The sequence below is a fragment of the Balaenoptera musculus genome, chromosome 5 (genome assembly GCF_009873245.2).
Source record: "Balaenoptera musculus isolate JJ_BM4_2016_0621 chromosome 5, mBalMus1.pri.v3, whole genome shotgun sequence".
NCBI classification, from domain to species: domain Eukaryota; kingdom Metazoa; phylum Chordata; class Mammalia; order Artiodactyla; family Balaenopteridae; genus Balaenoptera; species Balaenoptera musculus.
The window spans coordinates 19,310,688-19,335,003 of record NC_045789.1 but is presented as its reverse complement, the minus strand read 5'-3'; the positions used below and the strand labels follow the sequence as shown (position 1 = coordinate 19,335,003).

Below are 24,316 nucleotides of genomic sequence, written 5' to 3'. Positions count from 1 at the left end.
TTAAGAGGTCTTTTCTCTACAAAGAAATACACTAAATTTCTAAGCCCCTAGGAGCATGTGCCACCTATAGAAGAGTTTCATTCAATATTTATAGTAGCTTCTTACAGTAATCAAAACAGTGTGGTATTGGCACGAAAACAGGCATATGGATCAATGGAACAGAATAGAGAGCCCAGAAGTAAACCCACACACCTATGGTCAATTAATCTTTGACAAAGGAGGGAAAATATACAATGGGGAAAAGGTCTCTTCAGCAAGCAGTGTTGGGAAAGTTGGACAACCGCATGCAAATCAATGAAGTTAGAACACACCCTCACACTATACACAAAAATAAACTCAAAATGGCTTAAAGACTTAAATATAAGACATGACACCATAAAACTCCTAGAAGAGAACATAGGCAAAACATTCTCTGACATAAATCGTACCAATGTTTTCTTAGGTGAGTCTCCCAAGGCAACAGAAATAAAAGCCAAAATAAACAAATGGGATGTAATCAAACTTTTGCACAGCAAAGGAAACCATAAACAAAATGAAAGGACAACCTACGGACTGGGAGAAAATATTTGCAAATGATGGGACCAACAAGGGCTTAATTTCCAAAATATACAAACAGTTCATACAACTCAATAACAAAAAAAGCAAACAACCCAATCAAAAAATGGGTAGAAGACCTAAATAGACATTTCTCTAAAGAAGACATACAGATGGCCAATAGGCATATGAAAAGAGGCTCATCATCACTAATTATTTGAGAAATGCAACTCAAAACTACAATGAGGTACCACCTCACACTGGTCAGAATGGTCATCATTAAAAAGTCTACAAATAACAAATCCTGGAGAGGGTGTGGAGAAAAGGGAACCCTCCTACACTGTTGGGGGGGATGTAAATTGGTGCAGCCACTATGGAGAACAGTATGGAGGTTCCTCAAAAAACTAAAAATAGAGTTGCCATATGATCCAGCAATCCCACTCCTGGGCACATATCCAGACAAAACTATAATTTGAAAAGATGCATGCACCTCTATGTTCATAGCTGCACTGTTTACAATAGCCAAGACATGGAAATAACATAAATGTCCATCAACAGATGAATGATAAAGAAGATGTGGTGTATGTATATATATATATACACACACACACGTATATATATACAATGGAATATTACTCAGCCATAAAAAAGAATGGAATAATGCCATTTGCAGCAACATGGTTGGACCTAGAGATTATCATACTAAGCAAAGTAAGTCAGAAAGAGAAAGACAAATACCATATGATACTACTTATATGTGGAATCTAAAATACGATGCAAGTGAACATATCTACGAAACAGAAACAGACTCACAGATACAGAGAACAAACTTGTGGTCACCAAAGGGGAGGGCGGATGCGGAAGGGGAGGATTGGGGGTGTGGGATTAGCAGATACAAACTATTATATATAGGATGGATAAACAACAAGGTCCTATTGTATAGCACAGGGTACTATGCTCAATGTCCTGTGATAAACCATAATGGAAAGGAATATGAAAAGAAATACACATATATATATCTGAATCACTTTGATGTACAGCAGAGATTAACATAACATTGTAAATCAAATATATTTCAATAAAACTTTTAAAAACATATATTTATAGTAGCTTCCACATATTGAATGCTTTGAGGCTTTACACACTATGCTAAGTGCTTCACAGGCCCCTCTGATTATCCTGACAAAAGCCTTATGATGTAAGTTTTCTTCATTCTACGTATGAACAGAGGCTCTGGAAAATTAAACATATTTTTCAAGGTCAGCAATTAGGTAGTCGCAGAAATGGCTTTCAAACGAAGGCCTTTCTGATTCCCTTCTGTGCTGCTAGCACTAAACTAGATTACCAAGAGAAAGCATCACTACGGTATACATTCATTTATTCAGAATATGAATTTAGCACTTTTTATGTGCTAAATAGTTACAGAAGATACAGCAATGAACAAAATATATGTGATGCCTACCCACATGCCATGGATATTGGTGTCACTCTTGGGTATAGTTTTCCATGATCTTCAGGAAGATAATTTACATACATATCAACTTTTCTAATAATTAGAAAATTTATTTCTATTGAAATCTATTTGCCCAGGTTAACTTTAAATAGCAGAGATGGCTATGTGATCATATGTCACTATAATCTTAAAAGCTAATGGATGGATCCACCATACAAAATTTATGGTATTTAAATAACTTTATTAATCTTATGAGTCAGTTCAAACTGATAATCACGTTACATTTTCCTCTTCTTATTGATAATATTCTCATGTTTCCTTGTTGATGGTGCAGAGAGTGTACCTCCTTTTTAGGCCCCCAAATATGTCTTTTCCTAAAAATGAAGAGTTGGTTTCTTTCACTGACAACTTCTCACCAAAATTGCTTACTTCGTCACAAGTATTTATCCAGAGCTGAGCTTTTTATTTAACTCTTGTTACTGTATGCTTCCGTGTTATTGCAGAAAAATAAACTCCCTCTTGCTAGATGGACTGGATGGAAGTAATAGGTTTATTTTCAGAGGAAGATTTTTAACATTTTTGTGGCACAAGAATGTTCACAGTATGTACTACCTGATAGGAGACTACAAGTGTAAAAATGGTGAATTGTCCACACACTACAGAGCTATTGTTAGGCATGCCCGAGTGTTTCAGAGACATTGTCTATACAATGAACTAACGTTGCCAAGTCAGTCAAAGCAGTGGTGGTTTTGCTGATGATACAGGTTCATCCAGCAAAACAAGTTGAACAAGGTAACTTCTGAGTGCTCAGGTCACAACATGTTCCACCTGTATGACCAATGAACATGGGGGAATGTGTTCAGCCATCATCTTGAAGTTCAGAGCACCTGGTTCTTCCACTGGGCTCATCAGCACTGACATCAGATGTGAGGAGAAACTCCCAGGAGAAGCTTTGAGGGATTGCCTCAACCCTCAGAACTTCAAAATGCTTGTCCATCAGGTGGTGGTGGAAGTGACTGGTTTGGGCACTGATTTTGCATTTCAGGCAACCAAGCTCATCAATACACTGAATATTGGTTTTGGACACAGAGAAAGGGTATCAAATATCAATTGTGACCACACACTGAATTGATCTCACGTAGACAAAAAATTTTAAATTATAATAAGTGGTCTTTTTGAGCACTACGTTTAAGAATTTTATGAAGTGCTTCCTATAAACTCTCCTATGTAACTGTCTAAACAGCAAAAATCAAGTTTTATAGATTAAAAACTGATACTTTAAACCATTAACACATTTTCTCCATAACAACTCAGGTTATTACCTGAGTAATATTATCTTGTTAGATACCAAGACAAAATTTGAAGCCCATTCTATCTAATTATACATTACCTGCACATAAAACTGAAAATAAATCCTGGGATTACAAATAAAAAACTAATCCCAGAGAGTGAGACCAGCAAGATGGCTGAACAGGAAGTCCTAGTCCTCCTTTCCCCACAGAAACATCAATTTAATAAAGATATACAAACCCAAACATCTTTATGTGAATTCCAGATCCCAGTTAAGAAGTTTCAGTACCACAAGCAAACACAAAACCAAGAACAGCTGCATTGAAAAGGTTAAGAAAAGCAGTATCACTTTACCTGTATCAGCTCCACCGCCAAGCTAACATAGCTCACTGCCAAGAGAGAAAGACCTCAACTTGCAACTTCTACTTTGGGGGGAAAAAGAGAGTGGACCTTGCATCCCACACCAGCTTTCCAGAGCCCTGGTTTCTGCCTCGCCTCACTTTTCACTCAGAGCTGTTAACAGAACCACCGTAGGTTGGAGGCCCAGAGGCAGCGGAGGACAGTGGAAAACCGGAAGGCCCAGCTGGCGCAGTTTTGCTTAATTGGGATAAATCGATCACCCTGAGACTTCTCCGGGAGGGAGGGAGGGAGGGAGGAAGAAAGAGGAGTAAAACATGCCTCCTACACCTGCGATTTTCTGAAAGCTGCCTGAAGGACTAGTTTCTGTCTCTCCTCACCCCTGAATCAGGGCTGATGGAATCAGCACAGTGTGGCGGCCTGGGGGTCAGCAGAGACGCTGGAAAGTGGTCGGCAGCTTCAAGCACTGGCACAACTTTGTGCAACGGAGAGAAGGTGCACAACCTGAGGCTTCTCCCCCAGGAGGAAGAGAAAGGAGTAGTGTGCCACCAACATACCAACCTTTCTGAGAGCAGCCTGCCAGATGGACAGGTTTTTGTCTCACGTCACTCAGAGTGAGAGAGAAGGTGAGGAGCAGGGTGTGCATCGAGGGGAAGGCATTTCAGAGGAGTGTTCAAGGGGCTGAAATCTCTCTGGCCTGATTCAGGGCCCTGATGAGGGAGCTGCCTGGTAGACCAGGGAGAATAGAATGGCTTGTTACTGTAGAATCAGAGAACCTGCAGAGCCACAGACAGAAAACAGAGGAAACAAGATATAACAAGCTCCTGAAAAAAGAAACTGGCAAATCCCTCTAATTAGCACTTTACATACACAAGTTCAGAGAAAACACATCCACAGAAAAGGTTTGAAGCAAAATAAAAACTTTCTCAGACAAACATAAACTGAGGGAATTTATTGCCAGGAGACCTGCCTTGTAAGGCATGTTAAAAGAAGTTCTTTTGAAAGAAGGGAAATTATATAGGTCTGACTCAGATCTACATAAAGAAGAGAAGCGCATCAGAGAATGAATAAGTGAAGGAAAAGTAAAAACTTTTACTTTTTCTAAATTGAAATAGCAGATAACAGTTTGTTCAAAATAGAAGAAATGTATTCAATTATTTGTGCTTGTGTATATACATTATATGCTTAGATTTAAGTGAAATGAATGACAGCAATGATACAAGAGAAAGGAGGGAGGAATTAGGATCATTTTGTAATTATAAGGTACTCATTACCCATGAAGCAGTATAGTGTTATTTGAAAATGGACTTGTATTAGCTGCAAATGTATATTGCAAACCCTAGGGCAACTACTAAAAAAATAAGTAGAACTGTTATGCTAAGAAAAGAGAGTTGTCTGGGAGTGACATCAGCAAGATGGCAAAAGAGAAGTTTTTAATCCATCATCCTCCCACATAACACTGATCTTGGCAGCCACCCGGGGATGAGTACCTTTGTGGGAGTCTGAGAGTCCAGCGGAGAAGTTCCAGCATATTGTTGGAGCAAAAATTTCTAAGAACAGACACACTGAAGAGGGGAAACAGAACATTTCACTATGTCTGCATTACTCCTCCCCCAAAGTAGCATGGCCTGGTGCCAGGAGAGACCCCTGTCACAGACAATTTCTCCCAAGGGGGAAAGTGAGAGCGTAGAAGTGAGCGTCCAGCTTCCCCAGCCATGTGAAACACTTCCCAGGAGGCCCACTTGTTTCTCACCTGACCCAAATTTCCAAGGTAATCTGCAAAGTGGAGGGGCTGGGAGAGGCTGAAAGCATAGCAGCCAGGGCTCAGAACTCATCAAAGAGACTCTACTAACCACTTCATGGTTCTTTCTACCAACCATTTCATGGTCTCCACCAGGAATCCTGCCCAGGAGCCACTGGGGTGCATCATCTATGGACCTCCAGCTGACCCACTGTCACCCCCAACACTCCAAGTGCCTCACACATGCCCTCCATCCTCTCTGTCCATCCATGGCCAGCAAGAGCAAGCCTTTGCAGACAGCTAATGAGGAAGTGCAGAAAGCTGGCCCAGCGCTGCAGGATGGAGAGAAGGCTCACAAACATGAGCAGTCCAGGGCACCATCCTAGGGAAACAAATGAGGGGCTCTCAACACCTGGCCTGGTTTTGCAGGATTGAGAGAAGGCATACAATCTTAAGAATGCCCCTCTTCCAAGAGGGAACAAGAAATGTGTAGCAGGTGCATCAATATAGAGGTCTGAGGAAGCCTCAGAATACCTAGCCGGACTAACAGGTGAACCCAAAGCCAGTTGGTAAAGACTGGAGGAGGTTACTGCTTCTTCAGAGTGAAAACAGCAGTACAAGACTTCGAGAAACATGAAAAATCAAGAAAACATGACACTACCAAAGGAACATAATTTTCCAGTAACAAACCTCAAAGAAATGGAGATATGCAAATTGCCTGACAAAGAGCTTAAATGGATAGACAGTGGAGATTATCATCCCTTTTTTAAATAGGTCTTGTATAATGGCTTTCAACCCTTAAAAGCCCTATTCTAATTTATATAGTGCTGTATCAACTATTTTAACTAGGGGTGAGGGGTTATTTTTGCAAACCAAGTGCCAGAGATTTAATTTAATTTAATTTAATTTATTACTTATTGGGCCAGAGTATCCATGGCCACTAGGAGATATTTTAGGACAAGGATGCTATATAACCATGGGAAATTTAAGCAAGGCAATAGTTCTGATGGTTAAGATGAGGAATACCTAATTTTCCTCTATTTTATATTTGGTAACTCCCCTAAGAGTATAGGGAGCCTTTTATTTAAATTTAGTCAAATCTCCATGTAGAGGGTACCTTGTTTAAATGCAGTAGGATCCCCAGTTATAACTATACCTTGAGTCCTAATATTAAGTCCATGAAAGTTTGTCTATTGTTGTAGACAATTTAGAACCTACATGATAGAAGCACAAAACCTTTTTTTGGTTTGTTTTTCTGTTGTATAAAGTTTTAGTAGTTTTGGATTTCCAATTGGGTCAAATTGTGGATGTCTCTTTTTTGGTAGTAACTGGCTATACTTTGAGGAAATCCTCTCTGCTCTATTTATATTTAGAGTTTCTTCCTCCAGAGAGTCTCATATGAGCATTGTCAGGGTTCAGGGCCTCCCCTACAGCAGTGCTTGCTCTATAGGGTTTAAGGACCCCCGGCTTAAGTTGGCTGTGCCATGGGTATTTTTCCCTATAATCCTGAGAAACAGGATCTTCGTTGGTGACAGAGGCATAGGCAGCGGCAGGAGCAAAGCATTATGTAGGGTCCTAGTGAATAACCTGTTTTAGGAATGTGAACCTCTCAGCTAAAATCTGTTCAAATGTGCACTGATGATGTCACATATGTACCAAGAGGGTGTGAAAAGATTTATTACTAACATAAGCTTTATGAAGAGAGCAGACATGCTCTTAAGCAGTTTCAAAAATGGCTTGAGAGAACTAGGTGGGGTGACTGGCTTTGACCTTTATTGTGGTTAAGGGGTGGATCAGGGTGAGCAGGTCACGGCATGTGGTTTGGATTTTCCCCCAGAACCAAAGGAGAGTATTCAGGATTTCTTATAATACTGATCAGATGTGGGGCAAGAATGGAATAGGGATGGGTGAGGGCTTAAAAGCAGTCAGCAGTCAAATGTCCAAAATGGAATCAGACTGTTACTAGGATTAAATGTAGAATGTCTCCCTCATCTCTCATTAATGATTCTGCACCAATTTACTACATAATGTAGGATGTTTTAATTTTTGATGGCTCTAATTTTTTTAACCTTGTGTTAATATTTGCTTTCTACTTTCAAAGGGTGTTAAAACCACTGTGTTACCAAAGTGATAACCAACTACCTGCCAAAAGAATCAATATAAACCCACTTATAACCCATAAATTACCTTTGGACAGAACCAATGAAGATTTTTAAATACCCTGAGTTGGAAAATGTTGAGAATATTGTTCATTGATCTCCCAGATGCCTCAATTTTGTTTTGAAAATCCTAAGGGATGTGTCTTTTAGGGTCCTCTGAGAAGTAGTTAGCAAGACAGAATTAGATATTCATTGGTTAAAAACTTGTGAAGGATAAAGAGGAAAGGAGCTGAAATGGGCAGAAAGGGATTCCAAAATGCAATGCTGATCCAATGCCTGTTAAAGGAGAGAGAGAAGGAAGGATTGAGTGGGAAGAAACTTATACCACAGTGTAGTTTTACAAAAATGTTGGGCATGCCAATGGCGTGTCCCCAACAAAAAAGTTTCCCTTTACACCAGGGGTTGGCAAACTTTCCCTTGAAAGGCCAGTGTTAAGCACCAGACTGTGTCCCTTCTAGAAAAAAAATTTAAAAAGATATGTTGAGGTCCTAAGCCATAGTATCTCAAAACGTGGCCTTGTTTGGAAATACAGTTGCAGATGTTATTAGTTAAGTTGAGATGAGGTCACACTGTAGGAGAGTAGGCCCCCAATCCCACATGACTGGTGTCCTAAGAAGAAGCCAGCCATGTGAAGGCAGAGACACACAGGGAGAATTCATGTGTTGATAAAGTCAGAGACTGGAGTTAGGCAGCTGCAAGTCAAGGAACCTAGGATGTCATGGTGGCCAAAGATTGCCAGTAACCACCAGCAGCTAGGAGAGGGCAAGGAAGGAATACCGCCACAGTTTTCAGAGGGAACGTGTCCCTGCTGACATCTTGATTTTGGACTTCTAGCTTCCAGAACTATCAGACAAAAAATTTCTGTTGTTTTAAATCACCCAGTTTATGTTACATTGTTGCAGTAGTCCTAGGAAACTAACACAGCCAAATAGTAAATATGTTAGGCTGTGAATGCCATATGGCCTCTGTCACAACTACCCAAGTCAGCCATTGTACCATAAAGCAGCCATAGGCAATGCATAAATGGATGAGCATGATTGCATTTCAATAAAGCTTTATTTGCAAAAACAGATAGCGGGCCAGATTTGACTGTGGGCTGTAATTTACTGAACACTGCATTAAAGGAATCCCTGGGAGCAACCAGAAGGAAGTGAAGTGTCATCATTTGTGGGAGTGGCCTTCCATCTACTATGCTCCCCACAACATTTATATATATATATATATATATATATATATATATATATATATATAAATGATTTATATATAATTATATATAATGGGAGAAGACTATTCTATCAATTTTGGGAATCAACTGGGAATTTTCATAAAATAAAGTTTCACAATAATTTCATGACAAAATAATTTCCCTCTCTGCTAATTTATGTGCTCTTGCTTGATAGAAAGCAATACTTCAAGGAGCTAATATAATTGAAAGCCAACTCAAACAGCTTTTAACAGATTAAAAAATAAACCTAGAGTAGAAAGGCCTCGCTATTAACAACCCTAGGGATGGAAACTCCCTGTTCAGACCTAGAGGATTTTTCTTTAAAGTGTGTATGCCTTTAAAATGTCTGTGGTAGGGTTTCCCTGGTGGCACAGTGGTTAAGAATCCTCCTGCCAATGCAGGGGACAAGTGTTTGAGCCCTGGTCCGGGAAGATCCCACATGCCGCGGAGCAACTAAGCGTGTGAGCCACAACTACTGAGCCTGCGCTCTAGAGCCTGTGAGCCTAGAGCCCGCGCTTAGCAACAAGAGAAGCCACCGCAATGAGAAGCCCACGCACCGCAACAAAGACCCAACACAGCCAAATAAATAAATAAAAATAAATAAAAATGGTTGAAATTGTAAATTAAAAAAACAAATCTAGAGATTAAGACCTGGTCAAATTTGACTACGGAGTGCAAATAATACACAAATAATTTATAGTATCTTCTTACACCATTCCTGTCTGTGTCTAAGTCCCTGATCCTATGATTGCAACTTTCTTAATTACCTAAGACTTCTGTGAACTGTAATTTGTAAGTTTATATGTAATGTTAGGCACTATATATATAATGTAGGCAACCTCCTGGAACAAAATGAATAGTTGACAAAACAAAATCCACAGGAATACTAGGGTATTATTTTTTTTATCCTTTTGTAACAAAAGGGATAAAAGTAAATGAGGAAGGCCAGGACAAGACCCTACTCAAATTCTCTACTGAAAAGTTCAAAACAATTAAAAAAAAAAAAAAAAAGGTACAATGTATTTAACAGCATGAAAAGATGCAGGAGTCCATAAACAAATAATTAGATGCAGGCTCTAGAGTAAGCAATCTAAAGTCTTACTGTATGGCGAGTGCTCCCTGGGATGCCTACACATTGTCAGCCTGGTGCTTGTACCAAAGAAGTTCCTACCTTGGCCATCTCACTTCCCACCATGTTGTTGCTTGCTCATTCTACAAGAGCTCCAGGACATTCTTTCAATTCCTTAAATGTGCCAAGCTCATTAACACCTCAAGGTTTTGCAATGGTTTCCTCTGCTTGAAACTTCCCTCAGCTCTATGTGTGGCTAGAAATATAGTAGGTGCTCAATAAATATTTGTCAAGAAAAGGAAGAGTTGGATGGAAACTACTAACAAAATTTGATCGAAAGGCTAAAAGAGACTAATACAGAGAACGACAGCACTTGAAGCTACAAGGAAAAGGGATAATAAATTGGATAAAATTGCTCTACCAGCTATTGTTCTATTTAATGAAGAAACTAAAAAAAAAAAGTATCAGTGATTCAATCATTGAGTGCCTACATTTGCATAAGATTCATTAATACAAATAGTAAAATAAGATACTATTCCTCATAGGTCATCTAATGCAACCTATGCTTACACAGATGAGGAAACACTGAGACAGACAGCTCCTGAATCACAAGTTTACATTGGCTCAAGTTCAGATAAAAACCTGTAAAAAGGTCTGTGATGAGGATCCACCATGACTTTTAAAAAATATATTTATTTATTTATTTTGGCTGTGCCAGGTCTTAGTTGTGGCACGCGGGATCTTCGCTGCAGCATGAGGGATCTTTAGTGGCAGCATGCGGATGCTTAGTTGCTGCATAAGAACTCTTAGTCGTGGCATACATATAGGATCCAGTTCCCCGACCAGGAATCGAACCTGGGCCCCCAGCATTGGGAGTGTGGAGTCTTACCCTCTGGACTACCAGGGAAGTCCCCACCATGACTTTCGTTTTTTTTGCCTTTTGAATTTTATTTTATTTATTTTTTTATACAGCAGGTTCTTATTAGTTATCTATTTTATACATATTGGTGTATATATGTCAATCCCAACCTCCCAATTCATCCCACCAGCACCACCTGCCCCCGCTTTCCCCCCTTGGTGTCCATACGTTTGTTCTCTACATCCGTGTCTCTATTTCTGCCTTGCAAACTGGTCCATCTGTACCCACCATGACTTTCTTACTAACCTTTTTATTCTCCATTGACTAGCCCAAGGTGTGGCATACATTAATAGACACAATTTTAAAAGTTGATGAATAAAGAAATGAATAAAATAAAAAATCAGAGAGACATTGGGGTATTATTATTTTTGTTTCTCAAATAGACTGAACAAAACTTAATTTAACCTGAAATTCCATCTCACCTCCCATCTGGACTGATCAAAACACAATCAAAGTAAAGTGAGAGGTGAGGAAACCTGAATAATTAAATGCTTCAGCATCACAAAGAACGTTCAAATCATCACAGTTTTCAAAAGAAATAATTTTGAAATAGTTTTGGAAAAGTGAATAAAGTGTTCAACTTAGTGTATTTTTATAAAAATTGCTGTAAATTACATAAGCCACAATATGTTATAAAATATAACATTTATCTGAGGATTCATGAGAGATTATTCCATTATCTAATCTACTTGTTTAAAATTGGCATAAAACAGTAATTTTCAAATGTAGTGTGATAGAAGTAATAAACCTAAACTGTACTATCCTGATAGGTAGGGTTTTATGCTTCCATGTCTGAAGACGAGATCATGTTGAGTGCCCAGAGCAAGCAAATGAGCAGCAAAGGCAGAAACCACTCCTGACCCCTTTAGTCCCTTCTTCTCGCATCTGATCTACCCATTACTTTCCTAATATTCTTATTTTCTATCATGTCCTTTCATTTTTTCATTCATATTATTGTTTTTTCTTGAAAAATATGACATCCTATCTTGGGATATGAATTAAAAAGTGAGAGAACGAAATACAAATTATCTTATTTTCGTCATTTCATTTAAAATTATAAATGTAACCAGTAGAAGAACTAAAAATAATAATGAGAAGCTCTAAGGAAGAGGAAGAAAGAGAGAGTTGGCTGCATCTTGCACAATATATTATTTTGTTTAAAATTAATAAATAAGGTATAGGCATATTACTTCATTCTATGGAGTAACTACCAAAAGATCTAAAATCAGGAAATTTTAAGTGTGTATACCTCTGTTTAGTGAAGTTGGAAATGGTAAATTGTTTTCTCATTATAGGTCCTTCTGTTCTATTTTATTTTTGTTATGCACTTATATTACTTAATAAAAAAATAGAAAATAAGGTTAAAATGGGAAGTTTAAGGTGGACTGTCTAAAATCCAAGACAGGGGGATTCTATTCATTAGCTCAGAGGCAGATCCCACTAATTCTGGGTGTTCCGATGCTGGTGGTCTCACCAAGCCACATTTTGAGAAACACTGATTTAAGTATTATCCCATTTATGTAAGTCTAGTTATCTTTTTTATAGATACATATGTAGATAGACTCCATAGATATATAATGGAATGGAATGGAGGGGAGAGGAGGGGAGGGGAGGGGAGGGGAGGAGAGGAGAGGGGAGGGGAGTGGAATAGAACAGAACAGAATAGGAAAGAAAATGTTCTGAAAGGATGTTCACTCAAAAGTCAATAGTGACTATGCTAGTATTGTGAAGTTTCAGCTAATTCTTACCTTCAAATTGTACTACTATGAATTGTTTTTTATGCAATGATCATGTATAATTTTCCAAAAAAACAATAAAGTCACATTTGTTTAAAATTCTTCCTTGAAAAGAAAAAAGTAAGCTTAAAGAAAAAGAACAGATTGAAAATTTAAAATAAAAATAAGAGGCAAAAAGATAAAATGGTAAATTGAAAAATGAGATAAAATAAGTGAGTTTTAAAATAAAGACCACATTGAGGCAGGTTTCAACCAGAGATGGAGATACTCTGTCTTATTTACAGCATCTTTACTCATCACTATTTCCATCAACACAGAAAGTACCTGAGGAACAGCAGGCAACCAGTAAATACATATCTACAGATTGAGTGTCAAGGTTGAAAAAGCTTGCTCTAGATCCTTCTGTTTCTAAAACCAGATGACGTGGATTATTTGGTTACTTGAGCCACTAAATACCCATTTTTGCAGTTTGAGTTAGGTTTCTGTCCTAACACAGTTCTTTTCTAAATAATCTCTTTAATTTTGTTCTTTCTTTTATGTTCTTTCCCTGCTATCTTTCACCAATCTTTACCATTCTTTCTAAACTTCTCTCTCTTCTCATCATTTCTTACATTTTTCTTCATTATTTGGCCCCCCAAATCATGGAATTTGAAATCAGAAATCTTATTTGAGCTGTAGCTAAAATTATATTTGTGAAACTCAGTCTCCTTATCAATAAAGGGATGATATGAACAATTAGTCTAGAGGTTGGGTTAAGAATAAAATGAGATTATGGATGTAGAATTTCCAAACCATAAAGCACCACATACATTGTAAGAAAAGTTTGTTATTTTTACTTTATCTCTTTTATTTTTCCTTCTAAAACCCCCATTTACTTTCATTTTTTCCTTTCAAAAATCCTCCTTCCTTTCTCTTTAAATTGTTCTCATCCTCATCCTTCACCTCCCCATTTTATATCTTACATTTTCCTTCCCCCTGTCTCCCTCAGCTTTTCATTTCTCCCCTCCCTTCATCTCTCCATCCCTGATTGGTGTGTAATGGCTATGAATCACGCTGAGGTCTGAGAAAAATGTCATACTCAGTCTGGACTGGTGAGGGGAAGAGACAAAAGTTCTCACTTCTGCACCAGTCAAAGGGAATGATGGAGCAAGCTAAACTCTCCACAGAAATAGCCAGCAAAGTAAGGCATGGTTTACTCTTGAAATGTAGTCCTGTGTATGATCTTACTAGTGGGTGAAACTTTATTATCTAAGGCTGTGTTGAAGTTGCCATGGGAATACACGTGCACCATGTTTTACACAATGGAAGTATTCCTGGTAAACTGTAAGTCAATTTTTAAGAAATAAGATCATAATTGTGATAAAATAAGAACAATTATTATTTAAAGAAACATATTAATCAATCATTCTGTAAAGTAAAAATATCCTTCTATAAAACTAAAATCATCCTCCAGTTGCAGCCACCTACTAACATATGGAAAAAATCGATAGATAAATATCTAAGCTTGAACTGTACAGAGATTTAAAAATAAAAATGCAATAAATGAATACGAGCTATAAGACACAGGAACTAAGTGCCAAGATAAGATAAAATGTTCCTCATGATGTTTTACAAGAATGAATTTGACTAAAGAAGAAAACTAATATTGTTTCTTTTGTCCTATAACCAAAGTAACATCCAACTTTTCTTATAATTTTCTTTACATGAAGAATTATAATTGTCCCTATTTTAAATAAATGATTAATATTAGGACATATAATGCAGAAATTTAGACTCTATAAACTGAACTGTGCTCCATAGATCAGCTGGCTAAGATTAACCTCTCGGGCCATTTGGAATGAAAGAAATCCTTTAAGAGTAAAGTATATCAATCAGATGCCTGGGATAAAACAATTTTTAAATAAAGACTATCTATGTACCAATATCATAGAATGACATGAGATATATGAGAGGTATATACATAGGCTTACTTTTCTCTACAGATAGCTAAATTGATAGATATCGCTGATTTCACATTACAACATTTTATATTATATATATTCACATGTATATACGCTATTGCTTTCAATTAATGAAGTAGATTATCTGCATTTCAAAGTGAGATAACCAGAATGACCAGTTAGCATAGTAGAAGTGAATTTAACTACATATTTCATCCAATTTTTGTTTAATAGCAATAAGCCCATTTCACCATTTTATCTTTTTTTATGTTTTTTTAAAAATAAATTTATTTATTTATTTATTTATGGCAACGTTGAGTCTTCATTGCTGCATGCAGGCTTTCTCTAGTTGCAGCGAGTGGGGGCTACTCTTCATTGCAGTACACGGGCTTCTCATTGCGGTGGCTTCTCTTGTTGCAGAGCACAGGCTATAGGCCTGCGGGCTTTAGTAGTTGTGGCATGCAGGCTCAGTAGTTGTGGCTCGCGGACTCTAGACTGCAGGCTCAGTAGTTGTTGCACAAAGGTTTAGTTGCTCCGCGGCATGTGGGATCTTCCCGGACCAGGGCTTGAACTCGTGTCCCCCGCATTGGCAGGTGGATTCTTAAACACTGCGCCACCAGGGAAGTCCCACCATTTTATGTTTTTTTAAAATAGATTATCACATCCAGGCAGCCATTGCCTGGACAGCAAATGCTCCCCCATCCATTGAAGAGATTGAAGTTGATCCAACAAAGGCTGGTGAAGTTCGAATTAATGTAAATATAAATGAGACTTTTAGCAGGTGTGGATGTGGATATATGTGTTTATAATAATTGTATAAGTTTAGGAGAACAAATGGCATTTTTTCTACTGAAAAATAATTAAGGCTCTCTCCAATTTATACTTAGATCTATAGGACCATACATAATAGCAAAAATCATTTCATTTTGTTAAAGTGGCACAAATATAGATAAATACTGAAATGTCATCAGATGTTTTAGATACACTTTTGGTTTTCTGGGTTTTTTTTTTTGGGGCTACGTTGGGTCTTCCTTGCTGCGTACGGGCTTTCTCTACTTGTGGTGAGTGGGAGCTAATCTTCATTGCAGTCCGTGGGCTTCTCATTATGTTGGCTTCTCTTGTTGCGGAGCATGGGCTCTACGTGCATGGGCTTCAGTAGTGGTGCCGCGCAGGCTCTAGAGTGCAGGCTCAGTAGTTGTGGCGAACGGGCTTAGTTGCTCCACGGCATGTGGTATCTTCCTGGACCAGGAACCCATGTCCTCTGCATAGGCAGGCGGATTCTTAGCCACTGCACCACCAGAGAAGTCCCTACACTTTTGTTTTTAAACATTATGGAAGTTAACACAGGCAATTATTGACCGTAAGCTTCTTATTTTTTTCACAATTATATAGTATTTCTGACATGCAGTTATATAGTAGATCAGACACTCTATCCCCAGGGCTGAGAAGGCAGAGGCTCTCTTCCCACACCCGGCTCCCATCCATAGAGGCTCTACTGCAGACGTGGCCAACCTAGATTACTGGGACCCAGATAACCTCCCTTTTCCTCCCCAGCTTTCACTGCTAGGCTCCACACTGGAAGGCAAGATGAGAAGAACTCAGGATACCATTTGCTGGCTCACTACCCTCACTCCTAACTCTGATGTAGTAGTGTAGAAAATCTAACTAAGGGGAAGGCAAGAAAGGAGAACTGGCAACTGCAGTTCTATTGAGTGGGCAGACTTTATTGGGAAGACAGTGTGGAGGAACTCAGGCCTTAAGGCGTTGTCAAAAACAATACAGGTCTGGGCTTACCTGGTGGCGCAGTGGTTAAGAATGCACCTGCCAATGCAGGGGACACGGGTTCGAGCCCTGGTTCAGGAAGATCCCACATGCCGCAGAGCAAATAAGCCCGTGCGCCACAACTACTGAGCCTGCGCTCTAGAGCCCGTGAGCCAAAACTACTGAGCCTGCGTGCCACAACTACTGAAGCCCGTGTGGCTAGAGCCCGAGCTCCGCAACAAGAGAAGCCACAGCAATGAGAAGCCCGCGCAGCATAACGAAGAGTAGCCCCCACTTGCCACAACTAGAGAAAGCCTGTACACAGCAATGAAGACCCAACGCAGCCAAAATAAATAAATAAATAAATTTATAAAAAAAAATAATAGAGGTCTTAGTGATGAGCAAATAAAAGAAGGCTAAAAGCTCCATGAAACTAGTAGCAGCAACTTTAACACAGAACTGCGGAAAGAAACAGTTAAAAGAGGTCCTGCTAAGATCACATTTGTCCCAGAAGGCTGTGGGCATGCACTAAGGCTGCTCCCACTCAGGAGCAACCAGAGTGGGTACTTGAGAGCTACTAGTCACTGGGTGAACATGGGGAAGTCTTGAAAGCATTCCCCAAGATATATGCAGATTCATCGCAAAGAATACAGGCCTTACTGGCTCAAGGAGCTTGAGCACAATCTCTGATCAAGCACTAGTCAAATAGTAAGCCATGCTGATCCAAGGGTAACTTTTAGGTTTTATTTTATTTAAAAATGAAACCAAAAGAAAAAGGTGAAAACCTGAACATGACATCAGAGACTACACAATGGTGAAGAGTGGGGGAGAGGGAAATAGACTTCATAGAATTAGTCTATGTAAGCCACTAAACAAACTAACAAAAACAACAACATCAACAAGCCCCAATGGAAATGGAGGAGGAAGGGGAAACTAATCAGAATCCAGAGATGCTGCAATATGTTATTGAAAATATCCAGTTTTGAGCAAAATATTACAAGACATATAAAGAAACAGGAAGGTGTGACCCTTAAACAAGAAAAAGAAAAGACAATCAAAATTACACTTGAGACGTCCCAGAGATTAGACTTAGCAGAAAAATACTTGAGATCAGCTATTATAAATATATTCAAAAAACTAAAGAAAATCATATTGAAATAATTGAAAGAAAGCATGATGACAATGACTCATCAAAAAGTGAAAATCAACAAAGTAGACATTTTTTTAAAAAAAGAACCAAATGGGGCTTCCCTGGTGGCGCAGTGGTTGAGAATCTGCCAGCCAATGCAGGGGACACGGGTTCGAGCCCTGGTCTGGGAAGATCCCACATGCCGTGGAGCAACTGGGCCCGTGAGCCACAATTACTGAGCCTGCGCGTCTGGAGCCTGTGCTCCGCAACAAGAGAGGCCGCGATAGTGAGAGGCCTGCGCACCGCGATGAAGAGTGGCCCCCGCTTGCCACAACTAGAAGAAAGCCCTCGCACAGAAACGAAGACCCAACACAGCCATAAATAAATAAATAAATATTTATTTAAAAAAAAAAAAAAAAAAAAAAAAAAGAACCAAATGGAGTTGAAAAGTATAATCGCCAAAATGAAAATTTCACTGGAGGTGCTCACTGGAGTAGATTTGAGCTGGCAGAAGACATCAGTAAACTTTAAGATAGATCGTTAGAGATTATACAATCTGAAGAACAAAAAGAAAAATGAATGAAGAAAAACAAAGAGACCCTCAGAGACCTGTGGTATGCTATTAAGCATATCAACATATACATAATGGGTGTCTCAGAAGAGAGAGAAAAGGAAGCAAAAAAAAATTGAAAGAATTCACTGCTGAAAACATTACCAAATATGCTGGAAAATGTTAATCTACATATCCAAGAAGCTCAATGAATTTCAAGTATGATAAACGCAGAGATCCACACCTAGACATATTCATAGCCAAAGTCTGTGTTCAAAGACAAAGATAAAGACAAAATCTTGAAAGAAGCATGACAAAAATGACACATCACATAAAAAGGAACCCCAATAAGACTAACAATTAATATCAGAAACAGCCCACTGCTGTATTCCTGGTACTGCAGCAGCATGCAGCACATAGGAATTGCTCCATAAATATTTGATGAGGGAATATGCCAGGCAACTGAATGGAAACCTCCTGCTGAAGCTGAGCAGATTCTAGAAGAAAAAGGGAAAGAAAAGACCTGTGTTCTCTGTGGGAACAAAGAAGGGAAGATTTCTTTAAGGGGAGGAAAAAATTGACTTGATAATGGGAAGAAAGTTTTGTTTAAATGGGTAGGGGGGAGGGATTAACCAAGATGGCGGAGTAGAAGGACGTGCTCTCACTCCCTCTTGCGAGAGCACCAGAATCACAACTGGCTGCTGGACAATCATTGACAGGAAGACCCTGGACTTCACCAAGGAGGATACCCCACGTCCAAGGACAGAGGAGAAGCCACAGTGAGACGGTAGGAGGGGCGCAATCAGAGTAAAATCAAATCCCATAACTGCTGGGTGGGTGACTCACAGACTGGCGAACACTTATACCACAGAAGTCCACCCACTGGAGTGAAGGTTCTGAGCCCCACGTCAGGCTTCCCAACCTGGGGGTCCGGCAACGGGAGGAGGAATTCCTAGAGAATCAGACTTTGAAGCCTAGTGGGAATTGATTGCAGGACTTCGACAGGACTGGGGGAAACAGAGACCCCACTCTTGGAGGGCACACACAAAGTAGTGTGCGCATCGGGACCCAGGGGAAGGAGCAGTGACCCTGGGGGAGACTGAACCAGACCTACCTGCTGGTGTTGGGGGGTCTCCTGCAGAGGCGGGGGGTGGCTCTGTTTCACCGTGGGGACAAGGACACTGGCAGCAGAGGTTCTGGGAAGTGCTCCTTAGCGTGAGCCCTCCCAGAGTCTGCCATTAACCCCATCAAAGAGCCCAGGTAGGCTCCAGTGTTGGGTTGCCTCAGGCAAAACAACCAACAGGGAGGGAACCCAGCCCCACCCATCAACAGTCAAGTGGATTAAAGTTTTACTGAGCTCTGACCGCCACAGCAACAGTCAGCTCTACCCACCACCAGAGCCTCCCATCAAGCCTCTTAGATAGCCTCAACCACCAGAGGGCAGACAGCAGAAGCAAGAAAAACTACAATCCTGCAGCCTGTGGACCAAAAACCACAGTTACAGAAAGATAGACAAGATGAAAAGGCAGAGGGCTATGTACCAGATGAAGGAACAAGAAAAAAACCCAGAAAAACAACTAAATGAAGTGGAGATAGGCAACCTTCCAGAAAAAGAATTCAGAATAATGATAGTGAAGATGATCCAGGACCTCGGAATAAGAATGGAGGCAAAGATTGAGAAGATGCAAGAAATGATTAACAAAGACCTAGAAGAATTAAAGAACAAACAAACAGAGATGACCAATACAATAACTGAAATGAAAACTACACTAGAAGGAATCAATAGCAGAATAACTGAGGCAGAAGAACGGATAAGTGACCTGGAAGACAGAATGGTGGAATTCACTGCTGCGGAACAGGCTAAAGAAAAAAGAATGAAAAGAAATGAAGACAGCCTAAGAGACCTCTGGGACAACATTAAACACAACAACATTCGCATTAGAGGGGTCCCAGAAGGAGAAGAGAGAGAGAAAGGACCAGAGAAAATATTTGAAGAGATTATAGTCGAAAGCTTCCCTAACATTGGAAAGGAAATAGCCACCCAAGTCCAGGAAGTGCAGAGAGTCCCATACAGGATAAACCCAAGGAGAAACACGCCGAGACACACAGTAATCAAAGTGGCAAAAATTAAAGACAAAGAAAAATTATTGAAAGCAGCAAGGGAAAAACGACAAATAACATACAAGGGAACTCCCATAAGGTTAACAGCTGATTTCTCAGCAGAAACTCTGCAAGCCAGAATGGAGTGGCATGATATACTTAAAGTGATGAAAGGGAAGAACCTACAGCCAAGATTACTCTACCCGGCAAGGATCTCATTTAGATTTGATGGAGAAATCAAAAGCTTTACAGACAAGCAAAAGCTAAGAGAATTCAGCACCACCAAACCAGCTCTACAACAAATGCTAAAGGAACTTCTCTAAGTGGGAAACACAAGAGAAGAAAAGGACCTACAAAAACAAACCCAAAACAATTAAGAAAATGGTCACAGGAACATACATATCGATAATTACCTTAAATGTGAATGGATTAAATGCCCCAACCAAAAGACATAGACTGCCTGAATGGATACAAAAACAAGACCCATATATATTCTGTCTACAAGAGACCCACTTTAGACCTAGGGACACATACAGACTGAAAGTGAGGGGATGGAAAAAGATATTCCATGCAAATGGAAATCAAAAGAATGCTGGAGTAGCTATACTCATATCAGATAAAATAGACTTTAAAATAAAGAATGTTACAAGAGACAAAGAAGGACACTACATAATGATCCAGGGATCAATCCATGAAGAAGATATAACAATTATAAATATATATGCACCCAACATAGGAGCACCTCAATACATAAGGCAACTGCTAACAGCTATAAAAGAGGAAATCGACAGTAACACAATAATAGTGGGGGACTTTAACACCTCACTTACACCAATGGACAGATCATCCAAAATGAAAATAAATAAGGAAACAGAAGCTTTAAATGACACAATAGACCAGATAGATTTAATTGATATATATAGGACATTCCATCCAAAAACAGCAGATTACACGTTCTTCTCAAGTGCGCACGGAACATTCTCCAGGATAGATCACATCTTGGGTCACAAATCAAGCCTCAGTAAATTTAAGAAAATTGAAAGCATATCAAGCATCTTTTCTGACCACAACGCTATGAGATTAGAAATGAATTACAGGGAAAAAAACGTAAAAAACACAAACACATGGAGGATAAACAATACGTTACTAAATAACCAAGAGATCACTGAAGAAATCAAAGAGGAAATAAAAAAATACCTACAGACAAATGACAATGAAAACACGACGATCCAAAACCTATGGGATGCAGCAAAAGCTGTTCTAAGAGGGAAGTTTATAGCTATACAAGCCTACCTAAAGAAACAAGAAAAATCTCAAGTAAACAATCTAACCTTACACCTAAAGAAACTAGAGAAAGAAGAACAAACAAAACCCAAAGTTAGCAGAAGGAAAGAAATCATAAAGATCAGAGCAGAAATAAATGAAATAGAAACAAAGAAAACAATAGCAAAGATCAATAAAACTAAAAGTTGGTTCTTTGAGAAGATAAACAAAATTGATAAGCCATTAGCCAGACTCATCAAGAAAAAGAGGGAGAGGACTCAAATCAATAAAATCAGAAATGAAAACGGAGAAGTTACAACAGACACCGCAGAAATACAAAGCATCCTAAGAGACTACTACAAGCAACTTTATGCCAATAAAATGGACAACCTGGAAGAAATGGACAAATTTTTAGAAAGGTATAACATTCCAAGACTGAACCAGGAAGAAACAGAAAATATGAACAGACCAATCACAAGGAATGAAATTGAAACTGTGATTAAAAATCTTCCAACAAACAAAAGTCCAGGACCAGATGGCTTCACAGGTGAATTCTATCAAACATTTAGAGAAGAGCTAACACCTATCCTTCTCAAACTCTTCCAAAAAATTGCAGAGGAAGGAACACTCCCAAACTCATTCTATGAGGCCACCATCACCCTGATACCAAAACCAGACAAAGACACTACAAAAAAAAGAAAATTACAGACCAATATCACTGATGAATATAGATGCAAAAATCCTCAACAAAATACTAGCAAACAGAATCCAACAACACATTAAAAGGATCATACACCACGATCAAGTGGGATTTATCCCAGGGATGCAAGGATTCTTCAATATACGCAAATCAATCAATGTGATACACCATATTAACAAACTGAAGAAGAAGAACCATATGATCATCTCAATAGATGCAGAAAAAGCTTTTGACAAAATTCAACACCCATTTATGATAAAAACTCTCCAGAAAGTGGGCATAGAGGGAACCTACCTCAACATAATAAAGGCCATATATGACAAACCCACAGCAAACATCATTCTCAATGGTGAAAAACTGAAAGCATTTCCTCTAAGATCAGGAACGAGACAAGGATGTCCACTCTCACCACTATTATTCAACATAGTTCTGGAAGTCCTAGCCACGTCAATCAAAGAAAAAGTAATAAAAGGAATACAAATTGGAAAAGAAGAAGTAAAACTGTCACTGTTTGCGGATGACGTGATATTATACATAGAGAATCCTAAAACTGCCACCAGAAAACTGCTAGAGCTAACTAATGAATATGGTAAAGTTGCAGGATACAAAATTAATGCACAGAAATCTCTTGCATTCCTATACACTAATGATGAAAAATCTGAAAGAGAAATTATGGAAACACTCCCATTTACCATTGCAACAAAAAGAATAAAATACCTAGGAATAAACCTACCTAGGGAGACAAAAGACCTGTATGCAGAAAACTATAAGACACTGATGAAAGAAATTAAAGATGATACCAACAGATGGAGAGATATACCATGTTCTTGGATTGGAAGAATCAGCATTGTGAAAATGAGTATACTACCCAAAGCAATCTACAGATTCAATGCAATCCCTATCAAATTACCAATGGCATTTTTTACGGAGCTAGAACAAATCATCTTAAAATTTGTATGGAGACACAAAAGACCCCGAATAGCCAAAACAGTCTTGAGGGAAAAAAATGGAGCTGGAGGAATCAGACTCCGTGACTTCAGACAATACTACAAAGCTACAGTAATCAAGACAATATGGTACTGGCACAAAAACAGAAACATAGATCAATGGAACAAGATAGAAAGCCCAGAGATTAACCCACGCACCTATGGTCAACTAATCTATGACAAAGGAGGCAAAGATATACAATGGAGAAAAGACAGTCTCTTCAATAAGTGGTGCTGGGAAAACTGGACAGCTACATGTAAAAGAATGAAATTAGAATACTCCCTGACACCATACACAAAAATAAACTCAAAATGGATTAGAGACCTAAATATAAGACTGGACACTATAAAACTCTTAGAGGAAAACATAGGAAGAACACTCTTTGACATAAATCACAGCAAGATCTTTTTTGATCCACCTCTTAGAGGAATGGAAATAAAAACAAAAATAAAGAAATGGGACCTAATGAAACTTCAAAGCTTTTGCACAGCAAAGGAAACCATAAACAAGATGAAAAGACAACCCTCAGAATGGGAGAAAATATTTGCAAATGAATCAACGGACAAAGGATTAATCTCCAAAATATATAAACAGCTCATTCAGCTCAATATTAAAGAAACAAACACCCCAATCCAAAAATGGGCAGAAGACCTAAACAGACATTTCTCCAAAGAAGACATACAGACGGCCACGAAGCACATGAAAAGATGCTCAACATCACTAATTATTAGAGAAATGCAAATCAAAACTACAATGAGGTATCACCTCACTCCTGTTAGAATGGGCATCATCAGAAAATCTACAAACAACAAATGCTGGAGAGGGTGTGGAGAAAAGGGAACCCTCTTGCACTGTTGGTGGGAATGTAAATTGATACAGCCACTATGGAGAACAATATGGAGGTTCCTTAAAAAACTAAAAATAGAATTACCATATGACCCAGCAATCCCACTACTGGGCATATACCCAGAGAAAACCGTAATTCAAAAAGACACATGCACCCGAATGTTCAGTGCAGCACTATTTACAATAGCCAGGTCATGGAAGCAACCTAAATGCCCATCAACAGACGAATGGATAAAGAAGTTGTGGTACATATATACAATGGAATATTACTCAGCCATAAAAAGGAACGAAATTGAGTCATTTGTTGAGAAGTGGATGGATCTAGAGACTGTCATACAGAGTGAAGTAATTCAGAAAGAGAAAAACAAATATCGTATATTAATGCATGTATGTGGAACCTGGAAAAATGGTACAGATGAGCCGGTTTGCAGGGCAGAAGTTGAGACACAGCTGTAGAGAATGGACATATGGACACCAAGAGGGGAAAACTGCAGTGGGGTGGGGATGGTGGTGTGCTGAATTGGGCGATTGGGATTGACATGTATACACTGATGTGT

General features: G+C 39.0%; 1 protein-coding gene across 1 annotated transcript in view; it reads left to right on the top strand.

Annotated features, from left to right (window-relative positions):
- The first annotated feature begins 2,840 nt into the window (after positions 1-2,840).
- Positions 2,841-24,316, top strand: part of LOC118895895 (all-trans-retinol dehydrogenase [NAD(+)] ADH4-like) — a 100,343-nt gene continuing 78,867 nt past the window's right edge. Inside the window, 2 exon segments of the mRNA XM_036853460.1 lie at positions 2,841-3,083; positions 15,092-15,204. Coding sequence (XP_036709355.1) covers positions 2,841-3,083; positions 15,092-15,204 — 356 coding nt within the window.